The following is a 23,596-nucleotide window of genomic DNA, read 5'->3' on the forward strand; positions in this document are numbered from 1 at the left end:
AAAAAAAAAAAAAAAAAAAAATCAGAAAAGGAAGTCTTGCTGAGGGTACAGAGTTGCAATAAAATTTAGTCTTAAGGGATTTAGATTCAACAGCTAATAATTACTACTGATTGCTCAGCTACTTAAGGCTGTTTTTTATTTCAATTTTCTTCCAAGTAAGACCTAACATAGGACACACCATCTATAAAAAAGATTTCTAAGTCCAGGGAGACACTTTCCTCTCTAAGCAGAATTCTGTCTTACATATTGCCCTCTAATAAAGGCTATATAAAATGAGATTTTCTTATTTTCCTCTCAACTAAAAAAAGCATATATGTTTTTATTCTACACGGAGCAATTCTATATAACCAGGATATCTGTGGCTAAAATTATTGCCTCTTTACATTCCTCAGGAATATTCAGGGTACTAAAACCCTAAGTGAATAAATGTCAATAGACAAGAAAACAAATAACAAGAATGGGCAATACACAGTAGTTTAGTGATGTATATTTCAAAAGCATTGGATTGGTTTTTTGTGAGTTTTTTGTTTTGTTTAGTTTTATTTTTGAGACTGTCTTGCTCCATGGCCTAGGCTACTGTACAGAGTTGTGACCATAGCTCAGTTTAACAGTGAACTTCTGGGCTCAAGTGATTCACCCACCTCAGCCTCCTGAGTACCTAGGACTACAGGTGTATGCAGTCATGCCTGATTAGAGCTGAGTTTTTGATAGAAAAGAGAGAAGAAATGGTAGTACAGAGAGGTATATAGGCTGAGAGACACAAAAACTAGCAACTGAGAGTGCAGAGTAAGCACTGCCCTTGGGGAACAGCTAGGTTTCTATTAGAATAAGAATGTGACATTCATTCAAGATGGAGCCTGACCAACATGGTGAAACCCCATCTCTACTAAAAATAGAAAAAATTAGCCAGGCATAGTGGCAGGCAGCTATAATCCCAGCTACTCAGGAGGCTGAGGCAGAAGAATCACTTGAACCCAGGAGGCGGAGGTTGCAGTGAGCCAAGATCGCACCATTGTGCATTCCAGCCTGAGCGCTAAGAGCAAAACTTCATCTCAAAAAAAAAAAAAGAAAAAAAAAAGGCTGGGCGTGGTGGCTCACCCCTATAATCCCAGCACTTTGGGAGGCCGAGGCGGGCAGATCACCTGAGGTCAGGAGTTCGAGACCAGCCTATCTCTAAAATACAAAATACATCTCTACTAAAAATACAAAAATCAGCTGGGTGTGGTGGCAGGCATCTATAATCCCAGCTACTCAAGAGGCTGAAGCAGACTTGCTTGAACCCAGGAAGTGGAGGTTGCAATGAGCTGAGATCATGCCACGGCACTCCAGCATGGGTGACAGAGCGAGACTCCATCTCAAAAACAAAACAAAACAACAAAAAAACGAAGAGACAGTTCCTGATTTCCAGAAGGTATAATGAAAGGGCTTGAAAGGATGGTAAGGGCTGCATGCCTAAACTCTGACTGAGGTAACATTTGGTAGCCCTGGGAGACTCCTGAAGAAAGGTGGGTGATCAGTTCATGTTATAGCAGAATATTTATCTGAAAGGATGCAGGGACCTGTTGTCAAATGTTTACTCCTACAGCTCAAGGCAGGTATTAGCTTAGAAGATGGTGAGGGCCTCCTCAAGGGACTATAATCCTCACTTGCCTGGGGCAAGAAATATAAAGCTCTCCTATATTCAGATCTCTGGGTATGAGATGGTATCACATCCTTCCTAGAAGATATATTCTTTTGAAGATCACAAAGTCTTCTAAAACAAAAAAGAAAGCCTATCTAAAGAACGAGTTTTAGACACTATGACATGGTGATGAAAAAATGTTTTGGTCAGAGAATATCTGATCAGCAATATAGAAAGCATCAACAATTCCATTCAGGAATGATATATCAGGCTTATCCCATGAATGCTGCAAATCTGTTCCAGGCCCTCCAAGCCCTGTTTGGAATGACCATGCAAAGGATTATTACATCACAAATGATGTGCAAACCACTATCCTATCAAAATAGGCCAAAATCAGTAATATTTTTTCACACAAATATACAGTCTTCACCCTTCACTTCTTTCTAGTAACACTAAGAAAGAAATAAATATGCCTTAAAACTAAATTACGAGGTATAGAGATAGGCCATAAACCTCATTCAGAGAACACTGATAGTATCTTCCCTATAAAACCAAAACTAATTGTCAGATACAATAACCTTTCATTGAGGCAGCTGCCCGGGAGAACCCCAACTGGTCTCCCGCTCACATACCGATCCACCATGGTGGGCGGAGGCACTTTGGTATAATGAAGAAAGCATGAATTTCAGTCAGATCTGAGCTCCAATACTGGCTCTGACAACTTACTAGCCAGTCACCCAACCTCACTGACACTCAACTTTCTTGTAATATATTATCAAAACATATTATCAAAAATCATAACATATTATATTATCATATTATCAAAAATTCCCCAAACAATAATTCACTATGTGCATAAGACAAATGGCGCTGGGCTTAGGGATTCACTGTATACACAGGGGAATGGCTGAGTTAAAAATAGGGAGATTCTAAGTGTTCTCAGATTAAGTTCTCCTTTTAAGTGCTTAGTTCTTAGACTTTGAGCTAAGCACTTAAAATGTTGTAAATATTGGTGGAAGATGGGCTAAGACCTTCAAGGAGGGCTGGTCATAAAGAAAGGCAGAGGAAGACAGAAAACATCTGTTGTATTGATTGCTCAACACCCCTTGCTCCCTTCTTCAGGGAAAGATTTTTCTCAATGACAAAAGGAAGAAACCAGATGAGAAAGCCTCAGCTCCTTTTTCACTTCCTGAATTTGAAGGAGTTGTGTGAAGGTAAGATGCAGCTGTTGCCACTGTCTTGCCACCATGAGGTTATGAAAAATGAAAGCCAATATGCTGAAAATTATGGAGTTAAAATAGAAGTTTGATGAGGTGCTGAGTTACCAAGCCAAACATGGCACTGCTTACCTCTAGATTTCCCCTTAAGCAATCAATCAATATTCTTAAGGTCTAGGCTGCTAGCACTTCATATTCTGTTCATTACATCTGAAAATATCCTAAGTACTACCTTACACAAAAACTCTCTTTAATCACTCTCCCTAAAGTGGATAGAAATGCTGCTTCAATGTCCTATACTTAAGATTTTATCATTGACCATGTGTCTGTCTTATCATATATTACATGCATTACTCATTTAATCCTCACAACAATCCTGTAAGGTAGGTAACTATTCCTTTTTTACACACAGGTCTAAGGCTCAGAGCAGTTAAGTGACTTGTCCAAAACTGACAAGATAGTACATGACAGAGCTGGGGTTAGAACATGGATCTCTCCAACCCAAAAGTTTGTACTTTTAGCCATTAAACTCTATCTACCATGTGAAGACAGAGTCTCCCACTAGTTTTATATTAATTGGTGACTGTATCTAAAGTTTTTGAGTCTACAATTGTTTCCGTTTCATTTTTTTTCTGGTTGTCTAGACATATATTGAAAAGATGAAGCCTAGGTAGTTCTCCATCATCTTCAGATCCTTCCATAACTGTAGGAAAGGAGGGTTCAGTGAATTTTTGCTGTGTTCTTTTAACCTAACAGTGTTACTACATATTTTGTTGACAACTCTAAAGTCAGCTTGCCTTAAAATTAAAAAAGACAAAGAATTGGTGTTTATGATTTTACTAAACAGGAAACATGCTCTAAAAGGAAGTGACTTGCTCATGGTTCCACTGCTGCTAAATGCCAGTGTCAGAGTGCAATCCCAAGACTTCAGGCTCTATACACTATCTGCCTTTCATAACACTGCTGAGTGAAAATGGGCATATCTTCATTGCATTTAAAAAATACTGTAGTTTTTTTCTTGAATATAAAATTAGTGTATTCTCATGTAGAAAATCTAGAAAGCACAGAAAAGTATGCAGCAGAAAATAGAAATCACCTAAAATCCTATCACCCAGAGATGATCACTGTTAACATTTTGGTCTACTTCCTTCCCATTTTTTCCTATGCATAAATATTTTCTAAAATTTTGGATTGTATTTTGTTGTTTTCTTTTATCTTCCATCTTATCCAAATCATTTCCCCATGGCATTAAATCATCTTTAAAAATGTTTACAAAGGCTGCAGAACCATCATATGGATATCCCATCATTCAGTTCAACCCTGTAATGTTGAAAATCTAGTTTTCTTCTTTCAGTCATATATGATGCTGGCATGAACATCCCTTTCCTTAATCTTTGTCTACTTCTAATTATTTTCCCTGTATGATTCTTGGAAGTAGAGTTAAGGTTGATAATTTTTAGAAAAGCAGCAGTCAGCCCTACTACGCACAGTATTTGTTATTTGTGAGGTTTCTTTTTCCTCATTATGTTTTCTCTGGTGCTGAATAAGCTGTGAGCTATACCGATACGCTTTCCCACACTCACTACATTTATAGGGTTTCTCCTTAGTGTGAGTTCTCAAATGTAGAATAACTTGAGAAGTCTGCCTGAAGGTTTTCCCACATTCATTACATTTATAGGGTTTCTCTCCAGTGTGAACTCTCTGATGATCAACAAGGTTTCGATTAGAAGTAAAAGCCTTCCCACACTCATTACATTTGTAAGGTTTCTCTCTACGATGAAGTCTCTGGTGTTCATTAAGGGTCTTCCTTAAGATGAAAGCTTTTCCACACTCATCACATTCATAAGCCTTCTCCCCAGTGTGAATTCTCTGATGGTCCATAATCTTTGTATTTGAACCACATGTTTTCCCACATTCCTTACACTTGTAAACCTTCTTTCCTCTGTGCATTCGCTGATGTTGAGTAAGGTTTGAACTACGGCTAAAGGCTTTCCCACACTCAGTACAAGTGTAGGGCTTCTCTCCAGTGTGAACTCTGTGATGTGATATAAGGCCTGAACTCCGACTAAAGGCTTTCCCACACTCTTTACATTTGTAAGTTTTCTCCCCACTGTGGATTCCCTGGTGCCGAATAAGATGTGACTTTCCACTGAAAGATTTCCCGCATTCACTGCACGTATAGGGCTTCAGTCCAGTGTGGATTCTCCGATGAACAACAAGGTTAGAGCTATGGCTGAAGGCTTTTCCACACTCCTTACACTTATAGGGTTTCTCTCCTGTGTGGATTCGCTCATGTACCGTGAGGTTTGCACTCTGACTAAAGGCTTTCCCACACTCAGTACATACATACTGTCTCTTTTCAGCCTGAACTCTCTCGTTCGTTGCAGGGTCACAGCATTGACTGCTGTCTTTTTCAGATTCTTGGTCACTCTCTTCTGTGAGTATTTTATCGTCTTTAACTGTCTTATGTTTGAAATTTCTTGTCTTTCCCTTCATTTTCTCCTGCTTAGAACATACCAGTGTCCTCTCTAGTCTTCTTTTTCCCTTCAGAGGAGCCTTCTAAATTTTGACTTCCTGGGCAACGTCTCTGTGGAATTCTCTTGAAAGTATATATGATTCTGATTTTTCAGGAATGATGCTTTGGAATTAACACCTCCTCAGTCCCAGTTTCACCATCTGACAGGAGAAATAGAAATTGCACATGTCACCTATTCTCTGTACTAGAGGAAGGAGAACTATCCAAGGACAAGATGTGGAGACATATGGAAGGGTTAAATGTTCAAAGGCAGGGGAACTGATCAAAAAGATGAAAAAAAAAATGAAGTTAAACTCAGAGGCCAATGTAAAGGCTTTGGAAAGCCAGGGGCTGAGGGGAGCCCAACAGGTCCAGCATCAGAATAAGCAATGAATTGTATAAAATCCGGGTACTGGATCCCAGTCTATATCCTTGCATGTAAGCCCTATCTTGTTAAGTGGTAACACAATTCTTCCAATATCACATCATAGCCTAGTCAGTCACATCATAGCCTACTTTACAGGGGCCAGCCTATAGCTGGATCCAGTTTTATATGCAAGTTTACTCTGTCTGCTTTTCACCATGCTGTCATTCTGACAGACTGAGACTACTTACTGGGTGAATCTGAGAGGCTAAATTGGGAAAGAAGGTTAGTTAAAGCATGGCAGATTAAACTCTGACAGGATCTTGCATGGTATAAAGTATTTAAGGATGGCAAAAGCATCAGAGTAGGGACAGCATAACCAAGAGGTGCCAACACATGAAACCAAACATCAGCATAAGCAGGAATTTCCCAACTGGTTTAACATGAAACTCTGGACACACAGGTAACCAGAGCAGACCTTAGAAGGAGTTGGGCTGTAAAAGGAAACAAAAAGATAACTACATGATACTGACACATGACTAATTTTCCTTTTACTATGCTCCTTTATGGACTTATCCATATGTATATTGTCAGACAATTAAATATATGGTAGATATTATTTTGTATCCTATTTCTTGGAGTTCATTTCATTTATTTATTTTTTAGTTGATAAAAATGTAAATATATTTATGGCATACATATTTTGATAAATGTTTACACATGGAACAGGTAAATCAAGCTAATTAAAATATCTATTATCTCACATACTTATTATTTTTTCATAGTAAGAATATTTAATAATTCTATTGGCCATTTTCAAGTCAAATATGTTGATATTAACTATAATTACCATGTTATGCAAAAGATTTCCTCAACTTATTCCTCCTATCTAACAGAAATTTTGTGTCCTTTGACCAACAAACATCTCCCTAATTCCTGCCTCACTTATTTATTTACTTTTTTGAGACAAAGTCTTGCTCTGTCACCCAAGCTAGAGTGCAATGGTGCAATCTCAGCTCACTACAACCTCTGCCTCCCTGACTCAACCTCCTGAGTAACCTGGTGGCATCTGCCACCATGCCTGGCTAATTTTTGTATTTTTTAAGTAGAGATGGGTTTTGCCATGTTGGCCAGGCTCGTCTTGAACTTCTGACCTCAGGTGATGTGCCTGCCTTGGCCTCCCAAAGTTCTGGGATTACAGGTGTGAGCCACTGCGCCTGGCCTCCACTTAATTTTTTATGCATGCTTTTCCACATTGCTATTTAATCTTCATATAATTACTGAAGTTTTATAATTTACCTACCATTTTGCTAGTGTTAGATACTTCTGTTGTTCCTTGAGGTTAACTACTATCAATAATGCTATCATAATCTCTTTATATACACGAAATTTTCTTCCTATTAAAATATAATCTTAGGACCAAAGTTCCACAAATGAGTTAATTGGGTCAGAAGGAGTGAAACTATTGTGCAGTGTTTCTTGTTGCTATTCAAAAAATTTTGATGGGCTGAGCACAGTGGCACATGTTTGTAATCCCAGCACTTTGGAAGGCTGAGGTGGGAGAATCGCTTGAGCCCAAAAGTTTGAGACCAGCCAGGGTAAGACAGGGAGACTATATCTCTACAAAAATTTTAAAATTAGCTAGGCATGGTGGTGTGCACCTGTAGTCCCAGCTACTCAGGAGGCTGAAGTGGGAGGACTGCTTGAGCCCAGGAGGTCCAGGTTGCAGTAAGCCCTGATTATGCCGCTGCACTCCAGCCTGGGTGATAGAGCAAGACTTTGTCTTAAAAAAAAAAAAAAAAGTTTGACCAATTTTTGTCCCATAGCCTTCTGATAAATGGAACCACTTTCTGGAGAAGGGAGATAGCAAATCGTGGTACTTGAGACTAGGAAAAAGATAACTGCACATATTCAAGTTCACATCTCAGAAGTGTGGGTGGACACTGATTCCATACACAGGCACATGCACACAAACTCATGCCCAAGATATGAAGGGTAGGAAGAGACAATGGTGACGGAGGGTGAATTCTTGGCAGGATCCTGGGCTCACTCATATCCAGCTGCTGCTACCTCTCCTAATCATATAGGATGAAGCAGGTGGAAAAAACAGTGCAAAGCCAGGCGACTGCAGTGCAGAGCAGGAGTGCAAGTGAACTCACCTCCAGAGTTCTGTGAGAAAGTGATAGTTTTTTTCTGAATTTCTTTTCAGTTTCTAATCTTCTCTGAAACTTCTCTTTTATTCATATATTTCTTAAACTCATAACTAATGAGCACTTTATTCTGTATATATCCCTGTTATGGGTCTAATACAGGGAAAATTTAAAGAAGCATTGTTATGGACTGAATGTTTGTGTCACCCTAACATTTGCATGTTAAAGCTCTAACCCCCAATGTGACTGTATTTGGAGATGGGGCCTCTAAGGAGATAATTAAGGTTAAATAGGTCATGATGATGGGCCCTGATCCAAAAGAATTAGTGTCCTTATAAAAAGAGACACAAGAAAGCTCTCTCAAATGTTTTCCCTCTCTCCACACACATACACACAAAGGCCATGAGAATACATAGCAAAAAGATGGCTAGCTCCAAGCCAGGATGAGAGCCCCCTACCAGAAACTGAAATGGCCAGGCACATGGATCTCAGACTTCTAGGCTCCAGAACCGTGAGAAAATAAGTTTCTGATGTTTGAGCCACTCAGTTTATGGCATTTTGTTATGGTAACCCAAGCAGACTAATAAAGCATGAAATTTATACTTCCCTATAAAGAGCTTACAATAGAGTAGTATGACAAAAAAGTAAGAGAGCAAATTCAAATTTACGGTTTACCCAAGCAGGAGATGAAGGGGACTAGGGGACGGAGGGAGCAATTACCAGGGTATGGAATGATGGAGAAAAGCATTTTTTTTTCAGTATCTCCAGTAATGGCTATAAGCAAGAGAAAAGCATTTTAAAAAGGCAGAATTTTGGCTGAGCCCTGGATAACAAACAGTGTTTTCTAAAAAAGAGGAAAAAAAGGCACAGGGTTGGTATACTGTACATGAAAATAAATAGGAGATCATAATATTACATAAGCTTCAAGTAGGCAGGGATTTTCGTCCATCCTGCTTACCCTATATTCCTAATACTACAACAGTCCCAGGCACATGGTAAACACTCAATGTTTTTTGTTGTTGAATGAGCAAATGAAGAAAGAATCAAGCTGCCTCAAGTGATTCCAACCAGAATACTGAAATTACAAGATGAAAAATATGAATACAAACTGATGGTCAAAGGGAAACCATTTCTAAAGAGAAGGGTGAAATCTATCCTTAATTTTCTTTCTCCATTCTATATTCTTTTTTCTACCTTGCTATTCTCCACTCTTGTTATTTTCCCTCTTTTTCTCACTTAACAATATAGTTTTTCAAGCATTGTCATGTACTTCCCCTAGGTCCTCCCCCACCACTTCCCAGAACATGCATGTTTCTCTCAGCTTAATGAAATGGAAAACAGAGGAGAGGGGCAGCTGGGATAACCCATGGGGAGTAAATTGAGGGAAACAGAAAGTAAAGAATCCAAGAGATGTCAAGTGGGGCAATCATATATCCTGGTTTTCCCAGCATCGTGCTAGTTTAAGCCTACTATCTCAGCATCACATTTAATAGTGGCCCCCTTAACTCACAAAAGTATCCCAGTTTAGACAATAAATTTTGCTTTACCATACCCAAAAGTGAAATGAGGAAAAGAACTCTTTAGGAATATTAGCCAGATAGATTAGAGGAGGTTAAAAAGAAAAGAGGAAGGGAAATGAATTAGGATACAACACTAGGAATGCAGTACGGATGAACACTGGAGGGCCTGGCATGTTGTAGGTACCCAGTAAATGTTTGTTGAATGAATGAACAAATAAATAAGATAGCAAGACCCTAATCCAAGATGAGAGAACAGAGAACGATGAAGTCTTGCTATTTTTAGGAATGCATCCACATGTATAATGCACACATCCATATATCCTTTGAAAACAGAGGATGGACTGAAGGAAACAATTCAAGGTCATCAGATCCAAGTATGAATACCAAGTGTGGTAGTGACACTAAGCAAGAGGGAGACAGGCAAAAACATTTTAGACAAGGGGAAGAAGAATGTATCACAAAGGCAAATTTAAGAATGATAAAACAGAAAGGATAGAGGGAATCATGAAAATAAGCTTGCTGAGGGCCGGGCACAGTGGCTTACTTCTTTAATCACAGCACTTTGGTAGGCCGAGGTGGGAGGACTGCCTGAGCCCACATGTTTGATCAGCCTGGGTAACAAATGTTTAAAAAGTGAGCCAGGTGTGGTGGCACATGCCTGTGGCCCCAGCTGCTTGGGAGGGTGAGGGAGGTTGAGGCTGCAGAGAGCCATGATCATGCTACCACACTGCAGCCTGAGAGACGAACTTGTCTCAAAATAAAGAAATAAATTTTAAAAATAAAAAAACACATAAGCTTACTGAGAAAGGGATTTGGGTTAGAGGAGTGATATCATTTAGATGTTCCCTCCAAATCTCAAGATGAAATGTAATCTTCAATGTTGGAGGTGGGCCTGTTGGGAGGTGACTGGATCATGGGGGTGGATTTCTCATGAATGGCTTATTGTGACACCACCCTCTTGGTTCTGTCCTTGTGACAGTGAATGAGTTCTCAGGAGATCATGTTGTTTAAAAGTGTGTAATATCTCCTCTCTTGCTCTCGTTCCTGCTCTCACCATGTTCTGCCTCCTCCCACTTCATCTTCTACCATAAATACAAGCTTCCTGAGGCCTCCCCAGAAACTGAACAGATGCTGGCACCATGCTTCCAGTACAACCTACAGAACCATGAGCCAATTTAAACTCTCTACAGTTTACCCAGTTGCAGGCATTTCTGTATAGCAACACAAGAATGGCCTAACACAAAAGGGCAGGTAGGGAGAAAGGGAAATGCACAGCGATGCACTGTGAAAAAGCCCAGGGTGGTGACAGAGGAGCTGAGGAGGAAGCAGGACCAGAAAGGAGATCAAAGAGGGCCAAATGAGGAGAATTTGATCAAAAAGAAACCTATTTGCTGCCCTCTACCTGATTGGATGGCAAATTCCCTCAGAAATCCTGTTAGAATTCCCAGGTTCTAAGGAAGTAGGGTCTTGGCTGGAGAAGTTTGGTGAGAAACATGGGGCCATGGGCCAGCAAGACACTAAGGGAATCTAGGAAACTGTACACAAAAGCAAAATCTCAGGCAGCCAGTGAATACATGAGGACCAATAAGGCCTTGCAGATCTCTAAGTCACAAATCTCTGAGACTGGAAGGTATGTGTTCTATTTCTAGGACCACCATCCATTTCAGGCTGTGAAAAATCCACGAAGTGTAGAGTCTTATTCCGAGAGAGAGGGAGGAGGAGGGAGAGAGAAGGAGAGGAGAAGGGGTGGGGAGGGGGGGAGGAAAGGCAGGCTTTACTCGGAGGCTGTCTTCCTTTAATTCACTAGCATCACTTGCCTGTGCCTCTGAGCAATGGTTACATGGTCCTTGGTTATTGATTAGGTGCAGTGGAGTAAGGAATAAGAGGAAATACCTGAAAATAAATTCAAGGGATAGATAAGTGAAATGTAAACATTGAAAGAAAACAAAGAATTAGAAGAAAATATCAAGGGACTACTTGATCTCAGGGAAAGGTCTAAGCCTCAAGTATAAAACAAAGGCTAACACCATATGAAAAAGCTCATATATCTGACAAAAATTTCTTTATTTCCAAAAACACCACAACAAATCTATAATATAAAGTTTGCCTTATACTAGAATTGCTTGAGTGTATGTCTGTGTCCCTCTTCACATGTATGCATTAAGCTCTACGCCCTCGGAGAGCGGAGCCCATGAGATTTGCCTGTGGATACCACACAGTGTCTGATGCAAAGAGGGCTCAGTCGGTGTTGTTTGATTTGAAATGGTAAATTAATAAGTTTAAGATTCTATCTAATACCTGGAGTGCACATACGGATGCTGAGAGCCAAATCCTCACATCATTACCACCATCCCTTCTCTACATGTTTCTCCTTTTTGTGCTTCATATTGTCTGGGAAACACCATAATGGTGAATTTGCATTGTTGGCAATTCTATCTCAACAGAGCCACCCCAGGGACTAAATTCCCTAAGAGACTGACCTGATCCCACTATTCAGAGACTCTCAGTATGTTAGAGTTGGAAAAAACCTCCCAGTCTTCCCAGTCTTATATCCAAATGTACAGATGGAAACTTTGGAACTTAGAGGAGAGCTGGAACTCAAATCCAAGTCCCATGACACCCAATTTTGAGTTCTATTACGTCACTCTTATTCCCATCTCAAACAAAGCTCTACTCCTCAAGGTCCAGAGGCCCCCTGCCCACTTCAGTGCTTTTCTCCTATTTGATAAATAACCACTGAGAAAAGCACCCTTTAAACCCTGGTGCTCACAAGCAGGATTCCTGTGCCCAGATTAACTTCACAATCTAGGCCTCACCTGTCCAGGAGAGAACGGAGTGACTCACCCATATTCCTGTGCACAGCAGCCACAATCCAAAGGATCTGCCCAGCACAGCTCTTGCCTGATCTCCTCCTTGGGTTCAGTGAAGAAGTTCCTAAGAGGGTCTGGAGTCACTGTAAACAGATATAAATGACTGAGTTCTCTGAGACCTGAATTCCAAGTGGACACTCAGGGCAGTGTTCCATCTTTGGGTAGCTTCCTTTCCTATAGAACTGTGGGCAATAAGAAGGATCATTTCCAGTGTAAAGATGAGGGAATGAAGCTCCCAGGCACTGAACGACTTGCCTAAGCTCCTATAGCTAGTGAGTGATGAAGAGCCTTCTGTGTCTACAGGGAATCCTAATTCCATCACACCACAGCCTCCCCTTTTCATCCACTCCATTGATATCTAAAAGCTTCCATATTCTCCTCTAGCTGCAAAATGCAATGCAGTGGAGAACTGCTTTGCAATCCAGCATTCCACAGAAAGTCTGCACAAGGGGGGATGAGAGGGAAAACTTTGCTGAGTCAAGTGTCTTCAGGGAGACAGAAAGAAATAAAACTTTAAAGGACCACTAGAAAAAGAATGTTTCTTTTTCTGTTTACCCATTTCTTAGGATTAATAAGCCTCAAATATGTTTTGTGTTTCCCGCTCCAGATCCCCAGGCTCTGCTTCTAACCCTTCAAGCTTGTTCCATTTCTCCTCCACCAGAATTTAGTTCTGCCCTGTACACAACCGTAACCCCAGGACCTAGCACACTACTGGGTTGGTGTTCAATAAATATTTGTTGAACGAATGAATCAGTAACCTTGGGCGAGACTCCGCCCTCCTCTCTGGGCCCCAGGTTCCTCACTGGTAGGGGGAGGGATACTGGACTGGTGATCTGAGTCACACACCCAGGGGCTGTGGAGTCCGCTGAGAGCCTGGGCGGGACCCGACCGCTATTACCCCACGGCCCGCTGCCTAGGAGTGGGGACGACCCAGTGCTGTCACTACGACCCGCCTGGTCCGAGCGAGCAGCTACGAGGAGTCAGAGACCAGATCCAAGACAAAGGGGCAGCAATAACGAGAGAAGGGGGAGGCCCGCAACGACCCCTTGGCTGCCGCGCCATCTCAGTAGCGGGCAGCCGCAGAGGAGCCCTGGCCCCCTGGCCTGCGTCTCCCACACGCTCCCAGAACCCGGCCCAACCCCTCACGCCAGGCTGTGGAGCACCCCTCACCGAAAGCGCCAGACCCACATCCTGAACAAAGCGCAGAAGGAACTGCGTCAGCGACTCCCAGCTAACTCCCACCTGCCCCTCCGGCCCTTCTAGGCTGCGTGAGGTTTTCACATCTCTGTGCCCGCGGGCTGGAGTCCCCTCGCCCCTCGGAAGCCCAGCGAGGTCCGCCAGCGCTCTGGCCCCGCCTCCCTCCCGGGCTTTGCCCTATCATTGGATGGGAGGGCTTGGCGAGTTCAGCCAATGTGAGGAGGGCGCTGGAAGGGGTGGAAGGTGGGCGGGGGGCTTGGTTAGGGCGGAAAGAGACCCAGCCTCTGGATGGCCAGGCTGTGAGCCTCAGGCTGAGACTCCCTGAAGTTACACCCCCAGGTCCGGTTGCTGAGCAGAGAGATCATCTTTCCTTCCACAGATCTGCGTCATTCAGCCTCAAAGCCAGGATCAGCTATGGTTTATTAGCAGCATATGAAGAGACGTTTTGGGTGCCTACTATGTCACTCACTGTTCCAGGCCCTGCCAATACAGTAGTGAAGAAAATGAACTGTCTGCCCCATCGGGTTTACATTCAAGTCAAGGGAGACAATGATAAATAAATATGCAGAACGTAGTAGTAAAGGGAGAGAGGGAGATGGTGGTGGGATTATTTTCTAGATGACAGGGAGGGCAGAGACAGGAAGTGGGCAATTGAACTATGTGGCTATCTGGGGGAAGAGTATTCCCATAGGTAGCAAAGGAGCAAAATTCTTTAATCAGGAGTGGGGTGGAGAGGGTGCACATTGAGGACCTTGTAGACTGTGGTAAGGGCTTTGGATTTGCTCTAACAGTTGGGGGGCTTGGGGACAGAGGAATGACATGATCTAATTTTTTTTCCCTTGCAACATATTCAAAGACTTGTTAGCTATGAGACATGAAAGAAGCCAAGAAACCTGTTCCTATAAATTCTGTGAATTCTTTGCTGTCCGTCCTTAGCCATTCTAATACAAATCTTGCATGAGTTTTGCTCTGTGACTTACATTTTTAGTTTGCATTGGCTGTCTTTTTGAGAACGGTCTGAAGGTGGGTAAGAGGAGAAGCAGAGAGATTAAGAGGCCATTACAATATTCCAGATGAGGAATGATAGTGGCTTGGACAGGATTAGAAGTGATGGAGGTAGTGAGAAATGGTTCTGCATATATTTTGAAGGTATGGCCTGCATGATTTACTGAATGGAATGTTGGTTACTGGTGACTCCATGGTTATTGATCTGAGCAACTAGCATAGGATGGTCTTTTAGAAATGGAGTGGCTTGAAAGGAACAGGTTTAGGGAGAGGGATTAATAGTTTTGTTTTGGATCTGTTAAGTTAAAGATGTCAATTAGACATCAAAGAGGAAATGCCAAACAGGCAGTTGGAATAGGAGTCTAGAGTTCTGGAATTCAGCTAAAGATGTAAATTTGAAAGTTTTCAGAACAGGATGAGACAATCTAGGGAATAATCTATCTAAGAAGGAGTCTGAGAATCAAGCTTTTGAAGTACTTCATCAATTGACAAATACTCAATATTTAATATTGTAGAATACTTAAATTATACCAGGAGCTTTCCTCTCCATTGGCTCATGTAGGTGGCACAACTCTGCTACATTTTATAGAGATTGAAAAAGAGATTTCGATGTAAGTCCTCCGCAAGTTGACACCCTCAGTTGATGTAGGACGTAGAACTCAGGACACTCTGTTGAAGAGCACAAGACTATTGCCACTACATCAGGAAACACTTAAGAATATTCATGTACATTAGTGCAGCTGTGATCTTCAACTTACTTAGTCAAGCCTTTCACCTACACTTTCATTTGGGTGGGTGGGGTCATTCATTCTGACCCACATCTGGTCCCAGGCAGAAATGATTGCTCCTTAATATTCTAGTCCAGTCATTCTCAAATTTTAGAGAACATAAGAATCATTTGAATGCATGTTAAAAGTAGATTCTAGCCTGCCTTTATCCAGCTTCTGTTGCCCTTATCCACAAGCATACTTTTTCCTACAAAAATCTATTCATTCAGTCAAGTATGATGTCACTGCTCAGAAATCAGGGTGTTTTTTTTGTGTCACAATTGCCTAAATACTCAGCAATTTCAATCTTTATTATGACATCTATCTGCCAAAGAAATTCTAACTCATTTGGGTAAATGAAATCAACATCTAGTTGGTCAGGTCATTTTAAGTTTGTGGACTGGGCCATCTGACAGGGAAAAAACATTGTAATTTTAGTCAGTTGACAATTCTTAACCAGGTATCATTTCATGAATATCCATAGGCCAGAAAGGTGGGGCATCATACATTGCTCTCCTATTGTGTTTTCACGTAAAGCACTCATGCCTTAAAAGGGAGTCCGCATCTCACTCTACTTGGCATTAACCTGGGTAAAGAGACCCTGTGCATATATTAGTGGAGGACTGTTGTGGTTTGGTGAAAAATAAATCTAAAGTGTTCTACCCTGTATCAAGTACTTCCGCCACTAGGTACTTCTGGAGCCAGTTGTAATCATAGCACCTTCCCTGTACCCAGCTGTGGCAAGTTCTACTGGTCCCCATCAGGGGAGAACATGACCTGATGTTAGGGATAGGGGATTTACTTTCAATTTTTTTTTTTAATAGTGCCATGTGGTTATTCACAATTGACAAATTCATACTCTGTCCCTAACCCCTAGAGGTTTTCAGGAATGCATGTCAACACCTTGACAGAAACTGTCTCCCAATGTGGGACAATACTCAATAACTTGTTAACATCCACCATCTCTTGATCTTTCCTACTGGATTTAGCAGCTGAATGACCAGGCTGGAGTTTATGAAGAGAGTGTGGCTGTGGAATATTTTCTTTGAATGTTTAAGAGATAAGTGAATAAGTATGCCACTCCTAGCACCTTTACCATGTTTGACCACCTAAACTGTCTCCTGGGTTTGAATTGTTTGACTAAAAAAATATTAAATTGGAAGTTCTATAACGCTGTTTACTGCTACCTTTTTTTGTGGATTCCCTCATGTACCAGAAACTATGTGTTGTATAACAGAAAATTTTTTTACTTCAGGAATATTTTTCAGAAATATGTGTAAAATATAGAAGCTCATGACTCCTTGACCTCCAAAAACCAAAAAGCTCTCTAACCCATGTAATTTATCTGACGTCAAACAAAGTCTCTGGTGTATGATGTTTGCTACAACTGAATGGTTTTTCACATATCGTAAGAATAAGTTGCTAGGGCGGGGCATGGTGGCTCACACCTGTAATCCCAGCACTTTGGGAGGCCAAAGGAGGATTGCTTGAGGCCAGGGGTTCAAGTCTATTCTAGGTAACATAGTAAGACCCCTGTCTCTATAAAAAAAATTTAAAGTTAGCCAGGTGTGGTGACATGTGCCTGTAGTCCTAACTACTCAGGAGGCTGGGGTGCAAAGAGCCCTTGAACCTAGGAAGTTGAGGTTGCAGTAAGCCATGATCACACCACGGCACTCCAGTCTAAGTGACAGAGTGAGACCTGTCACTTAAAAAAAAAGATTTTGTTTCCAATGTGGAGTAATGACTTGTTACTGAAGGGTTTTCCACATTCATTTCTTTCACAACCAAGCTATTTCCAATGAGGCAGAGAACTTGGAAGGAGGCTCCGCTGGATAACTAGCCTGGAGGCTGAGCCAAAAAGAAAGCTAGATTTAAAAGCTGGCCCTGAGTGAAGAATTTTCAACCAGCTCAGAAAAATGTGAAGCTGCTTCTCTACTGCTGAAGTACATAGTTATATAAATTTACAACTAACCTTCTAGCTTCAGATCTAAAGGGACAGTTTTAACAGCACCTACTTGGAATATAAAGGGATACAAGGAAAATCCATTTTCCCTATTTATGGACAAATTAAGGACTGGAAAGCCCTCATCATTTACTAATGAGGAAAATAACAAATGTATTTGAAGGCAATGCAAAGCCTCAGCAACTTGAGGCAGTAAAAGAACATATGAAAAAAAATTCAAGAAAAATGAAATTTAAAAAAGGGAAACAAAATAAACTACCTTTGGTAATCCTGAAACGAAAAAAAAAAATGGAAAGGAAACCAAAATGTAAAACATTATACAGTTGGCCCTCTGTATTCATGGGTTCTGCATCCACATATTCCAAGGATATGGAGGGCTGAGTGTAAGGGAGCATCTGAGGGCTTTGGTATCTGAGGAGGGGCATCCTGGAACCAATTCCCTGTGGATACTGAGAAATGGCTATATATGGAAAAGGAGGTCTAACTACATATACAAAACAGAGGAAGATAATCTTACAGGATACTAAGTATAACTTTATGCCAATGTTTGACAGAATAGTAAATATGACTTCCAGATACATATTAGAAAAATTTACACAGAAGTAGAAACCCTTTAGAACATAACCATTGAAAAAAACTGAAAGGATGCTAAAATAAGTACCTAAACCCTGCCACATCCAAATACCAGGAAAAAATTTATCTATCTATCTATCTAAATGTGTCATTTCCAGCTAGCCTTCAAGGAATAACTGCTATATTATACACTCTTCCAGAGTAATAAAAGAAAAAAAATTCCAAATTCATTTTGCACAGCCAGCAAAACTTGGCACACTGAATCTACTTCTGAACTTAAAAAAAAAATAGATTTATCCCAGGAATACAAGAAAATTTCAATTTTTTGGGAACTTTTTGATTTTTTATAACTTGATAGAACTTAGCAACCATTCCTAAAAAAACTTTTAATATTTACTATAGTGTATAATATGTGTCAAGCACTGTTTTAAGTAGCGCATATTGACTAATTTAATCCTTGCAACCCTATGAAATAGCTCCACTTTATAGAGGGAAGAGCTGAGACACAAGAAAGCTAGGTGATTTTCCCACAGTCATACACCTAACAAAGTGGTGGACATGCAGACTTTTTTAAAAGACATGGTCTCACTCTATTGCCTAGACTGGATTGCAGTGGTGTGATGATAACTCACTGGAGCCACAACCTCCAGGCTTAGGCAATCCTCCTTCCTCAGTCTCCTGAGTAGCTAGGACTAAAGGCATGCACCAATACACCCCACTAATATTTTATTCATTTATTTAGGGACAAGGTCTTGACATGTTGCCTAGGCTGGTCTTAAACTCCTAAACTGAAAAAGTGATCCTCCTCCTTTCACCTCCCAAAGCACTGGGATTATAGGTGTGACCCACCACATCTGACTGGACCCAGAATTTCTGGGAACAAAACATGTGCTTTTTTTGTTGTTGTTGTTATTTTTTTAGATGAAGTCTCACTCTTTTCCCCCAGGCTGGAGTGCAATGGTGCAATCTTGGCTCACAGTAGTCTCCCCCTCCCAGGTTCAAGCAATTCTCCTGCCTCAGCCTCCCAAGTAGCTGGGATTACAGGTGCTCGCCACCGCACCCAGTCAGTTTTTGTATTTTTAGTAGAGATGGGATTTTGCCATGTTGGCCAAGCTGGTCTCGATCTCCTGACCTCAAGTAATCCACCCGCAGCCTCCTTAAGTGCTGGGATTACAGGCATGTGCCACCATGCCCAGCCCAAATCTGTGCTCTTAACCACTATATTACCCTGCTTCTTCTAGAAATAAGATTAGAAGGAAACGGCCTAAATGCAACAGAATATTTATTGGTATCCAACAATGAATGCAAATGAAAATGTGAAATACTAAAAACATCCCTTCTGAGATTTAAGATATAGATGACCCTCTTATCCATACTACTGAACATTTTTGGAAGTTCTTGCTAAGGTACAACATAAGTGACATAAGATTGAAAATAAGGCTGGCTCATGTGTAATCTCAGCACTACTGTAGACCAAGACAGGGGGATCACTTGAGCCCAGGAGTTCAAGACCAGCCTTGGCAACATGGTGAAAACCCATTTCTACAAAAAATACAAAAAATTAGCTGGGCATGGTGGCATGTGTCTATAGTCCTGGCTACTTAGGAGGCTGAAGTGGGAGTATCACCTGAGCCTGGAAAGTTGAGGCTGCAGTGAGCTGTGGTCACATCACTGTACTCCAGCCTGGGCAAGAAATTGAGACCCTGTCTCCCAGAAAAAAAAAGAAAATTAAAACCTAAAGGAGCCATTAATTTATTATATACCTAGAAAATGAAACTGAAAAACAATTAAAACTAAAAATAATTCAGCAACATAACAATTTGGATTTTAATTTTTTTTTTAAGTTTATACTAGCAATAACCAATAGAATTTGAGGTATGGCTTTCAAATGCAGCCAATTTTCCTCTATCCAAAAGCCTGAGGCTTTCAAGGATGTCAAGGGAGTCATGTTTAATGAAAACTACACCAGACTGGTGTAGTATTCCCCACATTTACTCTTTTTTCCCTACTATTCCCACCTTAGTTATGAAGAGTGCAGGTTCCCAACATCTAGAGGGTTAGTGTGGTAGGCGATGAGCAGAGAAGAACCAGAAGGTAAAACTGCAGCACCTAACGGGCAGGATCTTTATATTGAAGACTTAACCAGAAACATCCAACTCAGGGTGGAGAGCTGGACCCATGTGCTCATATAGGGTTGGGCTTCTCCATGGGATCTGGGAGTTTCCAAATTAAAACAATGAAAAGTCTCATTGGCATATCTTCCAAAAGGAAAACAGAAACACATACCAAATATATAGTTGAAAACAAATTTAAAATATATATTCATCAGTGGCAAATTTTCAGTTGTGTCCTGAGTTCAATAATGTTTTCTGGACTCCTATTATTCTTTCTAAACTTGTCTGAGATGTCTCCCTTAGAATCACATCTAATCTTATTTTCTTATGCCTCAATTCCACCCTTTCTTCTATGTCAAGACATACACTACACCTCACAAAATCTCCCCTCCAGATTACATAACTGACATGGCTCCTCTAGCCTCCTCCACTACTCGGTCACATTGCAAATGCTGTCAACCTATTAAGATAAGTTTAGGGGATGGAAAAAGAACTGGTGAACACCAGAGGCAAAGGTTCCCTAGATCTGGGCCATATTGCAAGGGTGGAAGGGAAAAGTTGTTAAAGCTCACGGACTGACCTGTGATGGCAAAAGGAGAGAAAATCTGCTGAGATTTATTTTCTTATGTCTTTGGGGAATAAAAGATGGTTCAGAAGACAATTATAATAATTAAAAGTACAGCTCTTATCTTTAAATTAAGATGGCAGTTGTAGGTAGATAGTACTAATTAATAAGGAAAACAGATTACTGTGACTCTATTGTCTTGCCACAAGCCTCACCATAGTGAATTCCAAACATCAGGGAATGCTGCCAGCTGGATTTTCAATCATCTGTACCACTGCTATGAAAGTCAACTCTTCTGTGCAGTAAATTTTGACACAGTTCTTAATCTGTTAATTTAGGAAGCAGAGTACAGTCAGCAAGTTCAGAACTAGAATTAGCATGGAGGGCAAAGTCCATATCAGTGGGATATGACTGCCCAACTAAATACCTAGATACACACACATTCACAAAAACACACACACACACACACACGTCTTTTTCACAGACATACAAATATACACACACACACACACACAAACACACATGCACAAAACTATTTGCATTTTGAGGCTAAAGTAACAGTAGTAAGGCTTCCAGGAGTACATGCAAAAGATATGAATGAGATCTCTGTATATGACATTCTATGATGAGATGGACTTCCATCTTTCAAAGCATTTAGTCCTGGCCGGCGTGGTGGCTCATGCCTGTAATCCCAGCGCTTTGGGAGGCCAAAAAGGCAGGATCATGAGGTCAAGAGATCAAGACCATCCTGGCCAAAATGGTGAAACCCTGTCTTTACTAAAAATACAAAAATTAGCTGGGCGTGGTGGTGCACACCTGTAGTACCAGCTACTTGGGAGGCTGAGGCAAGAGAATCACCTGAACCCGGGAGGTGGAGGTTGCAGTGAGCCGAGATTATACCCCTACACTCCAGCCTGGGCAACACAGCGAGACTCCATCTCAAAAACAAACAAAAAAAGAGGCATCTAGTCAGCTGGGAAGGGGAGAAAGATTGTGCATACTTTAAGGATAATTCAATATGAGAGTTGAGATTTTAAAAATTATTTATTTAACAACTGAGTGTACAAAATACTATCTATATTGGAAAGAAATACATACCTGACCTCAAAGAGCCTATAACAAGTTATTATAAAAGTATACAGACACACAAAATTTACAAGGCAATTTAACAACAGTTACATATTGTAGCACCAGTAAATTCAAAGCATTGAGGTCAAATCAAGAGAAGTTGAAGAAAAATAAAGAAGCATTTGAAGAAGAAAGTATTTAAGAGATGAGATGGATTTCAAAAATTGTGAGAGACAAAGATTTGCAAACAGAAGAAAACGTTTCCTAGATAAGGAATGAAAGCAATGAAAAGCTATAGATTAAAGTTTAAAGAGTAGATGGGGAGGGCCACAGCCAAGAGGCAGGAAAGCATGAATCAGCCTTACTGAATGGCTTTGTATAAATGGTGAAATGGAGGAGGTAGGATAGAATACAGAAGATATTACCTCTGTCTTTGAAAAGCACGGAGTCTGATTTTAAGATGCATAACTAAGAAATGAAATAGATTTTAAAATAGTTAAAATTTAAAAATAAAGAAAAAAAAAGGAAACCTACAATTAAATGACATGTGTAGTCCTTATCTTCCTAAGAGTGGGTAAGAACTGGAATAAGTTACTCCTACTCTCCTACCTTAGTGATCCAAGGATAAGCAAGTAGGGAGTCACTGTGACTAGTGGCTCCGGGAAACCAATGTGAGCATGCTTCTTATAAAGAAAGCTTAATTCTAAGGTCCTTGCTCTCTGTCTCAGAGAACCATACCTTAAGAAACTGACCAACCCAGACCTGAGGGCCTCTCTCCAGTATGAGTTCGCTGGTGATGATTAAAAGTGGAACGCTGACTAAAGGCCTTCCCACACTCACTACATTCATAAGGTTTCTCTCCAGTGTGCACTCTCTGGTGCACAATAAGCTGTGAGCTGTCACTAAAAGCTTTCCCACAATCATTGCATTTATAAGGTTTTTCCCCAGTATGGGTTCTCTGATGTACCATAAGGCTGGAGCTATAACTGAATACCTTCCCACACTCATTACATTCATAAGGTTTCTCACCAGTGTGAATTCTCTGGTGTATAATAAGGTGTGAGTTTTGATTGAAGGATTTTCCACACTCATTGCATTTATAGGGCTTTTCACCGGTGTGAAGTCTCTGGTGCCGAATAAGACATTTACTCAGACCGAATGCCTTACCACACTCACTACATTCAAAAGGCTTTTCTCCAGTATGAATTCGCTCATGCTCAACAAGTTGAGAGTTCTGATTGAAGGCTTTCCCACATTCACTACATTTGTATGGCTTTTCCCCAGTGTGGAGGCTCTGATGTCGAATAAGACATTTACTCCGACTGAAGGCTTTGCCACATTCACTACACTCATAAGGCTTCTCTCCAGTGTGGATTCTCTGATGGTCAATGAGATTTCTATTGGAACAGAACACTCTCCCACACTCATTACATTTGTAAGGTTTCTTACCAGTGTGCAGAACCTGATGTCGAACAAGACTTTTACTTCGAATGAATGCCTCTCCACACTCATTGCATTCATAAGGTTTCTCCCCAGTATGGATTCTCTGGTGGTCAATGAGTCGGGAACTCTGTGTAAAGGCTTTTGCACATTCATTACATTTATAGGGTTTCTCCCCATTATGGAGTCTCTGGTGTTGAACAAGATGGGAGCTGTGCCTATAGGCCTTTCCACACTCGCTGCATTCATAGGGTTTTTCCCCCGTGTGGGTTCTGAGATGAACAATGAGCTGAGAGGTTTGCCTGAAGGTCTTCCCACACTCATTACACTCATAGGGTTTCTCTCCAGTGTGGATTCTCTGATGGCCAATAAGGTGAGAGCTCCGATTAAAAGCTTTGCCACATTCATCACATTGATAGGATTTCTGTCCCTTTAAAATTTCTTCATTTTCAGCAGGACTGGAGGACAGACGTGGATGTTCCCCAACTTCCTTATATTTGTTGAATCTGTTCTTTGAGAATTTTTTCTTATCCTCATCTGTTATTTCCAAGAAATCATTTTCTAGTCTGCTCCCTTCTTCATCTGAGGTTTGTCCTTCTAACTCCTTGAAAGTATCTCCACAAACATCTCCAGTCTCTGTTCCCCCA

General features: G+C 40.9%; 2 protein-coding genes across 10 annotated transcripts in view; both read right to left on the reverse strand.

The window, feature by feature from the left end:
• The window catches only part of ZNF197 (zinc finger protein 197), a 52,599-nt gene extending 38,984 nt beyond the window's left edge, over positions 1 to 13,615 (reverse strand). For 6 of the 9 annotated variants that reach the window (XM_037732587.1, XM_037732658.1, XM_017522228.2 and 3 more), the window contains exons 1-2: positions 13,104 to 13,479; positions 12,232 to 12,340 (exon numbers count right to left, since the gene is read on the reverse strand). In XM_037732587.1, coding sequence (XP_037588515.1) covers positions 12,232 to 12,235 — 4 coding nt within the window. In that variant the 5' untranslated portion in view covers positions 12,236 to 12,340; positions 13,104 to 13,479. Of the gene's footprint in view, positions 1 to 12,231; positions 12,341 to 13,103; positions 13,480 to 13,499 lie in introns of those variants that run through there. The other 3 variants (XM_037732539.1, XR_005197405.1, XM_037732567.1) reach the window with 3 other exon arrangements.
• A 7,851-nt stretch (positions 13,616 to 21,466) lies between these two features.
• The window catches only part of ZKSCAN7 (zinc finger with KRAB and SCAN domains 7), a 16,867-nt gene continuing 14,737 nt past the window's right edge, over positions 21,467 to 23,596 (reverse strand). The window contains exon 6 of the mRNA XM_037736779.1: positions 21,467 to 23,595. Coding sequence (XP_037592707.1) covers positions 22,249 to 23,595 — 1,347 coding nt within the window. The 3' untranslated portion in view covers positions 21,467 to 22,248. The remainder of the gene's footprint in view (position 23,596) is intronic.

Source organism: Cebus imitator, unplaced genomic scaffold, assembly GCF_001604975.1.
Source record: "Cebus imitator isolate Cc_AM_T3 unplaced genomic scaffold, Cebus_imitator-1.0 Scaffold0, whole genome shotgun sequence".
NCBI lineage: Eukaryota > Metazoa > Chordata > Mammalia > Primates > Cebidae > Cebus > Cebus imitator.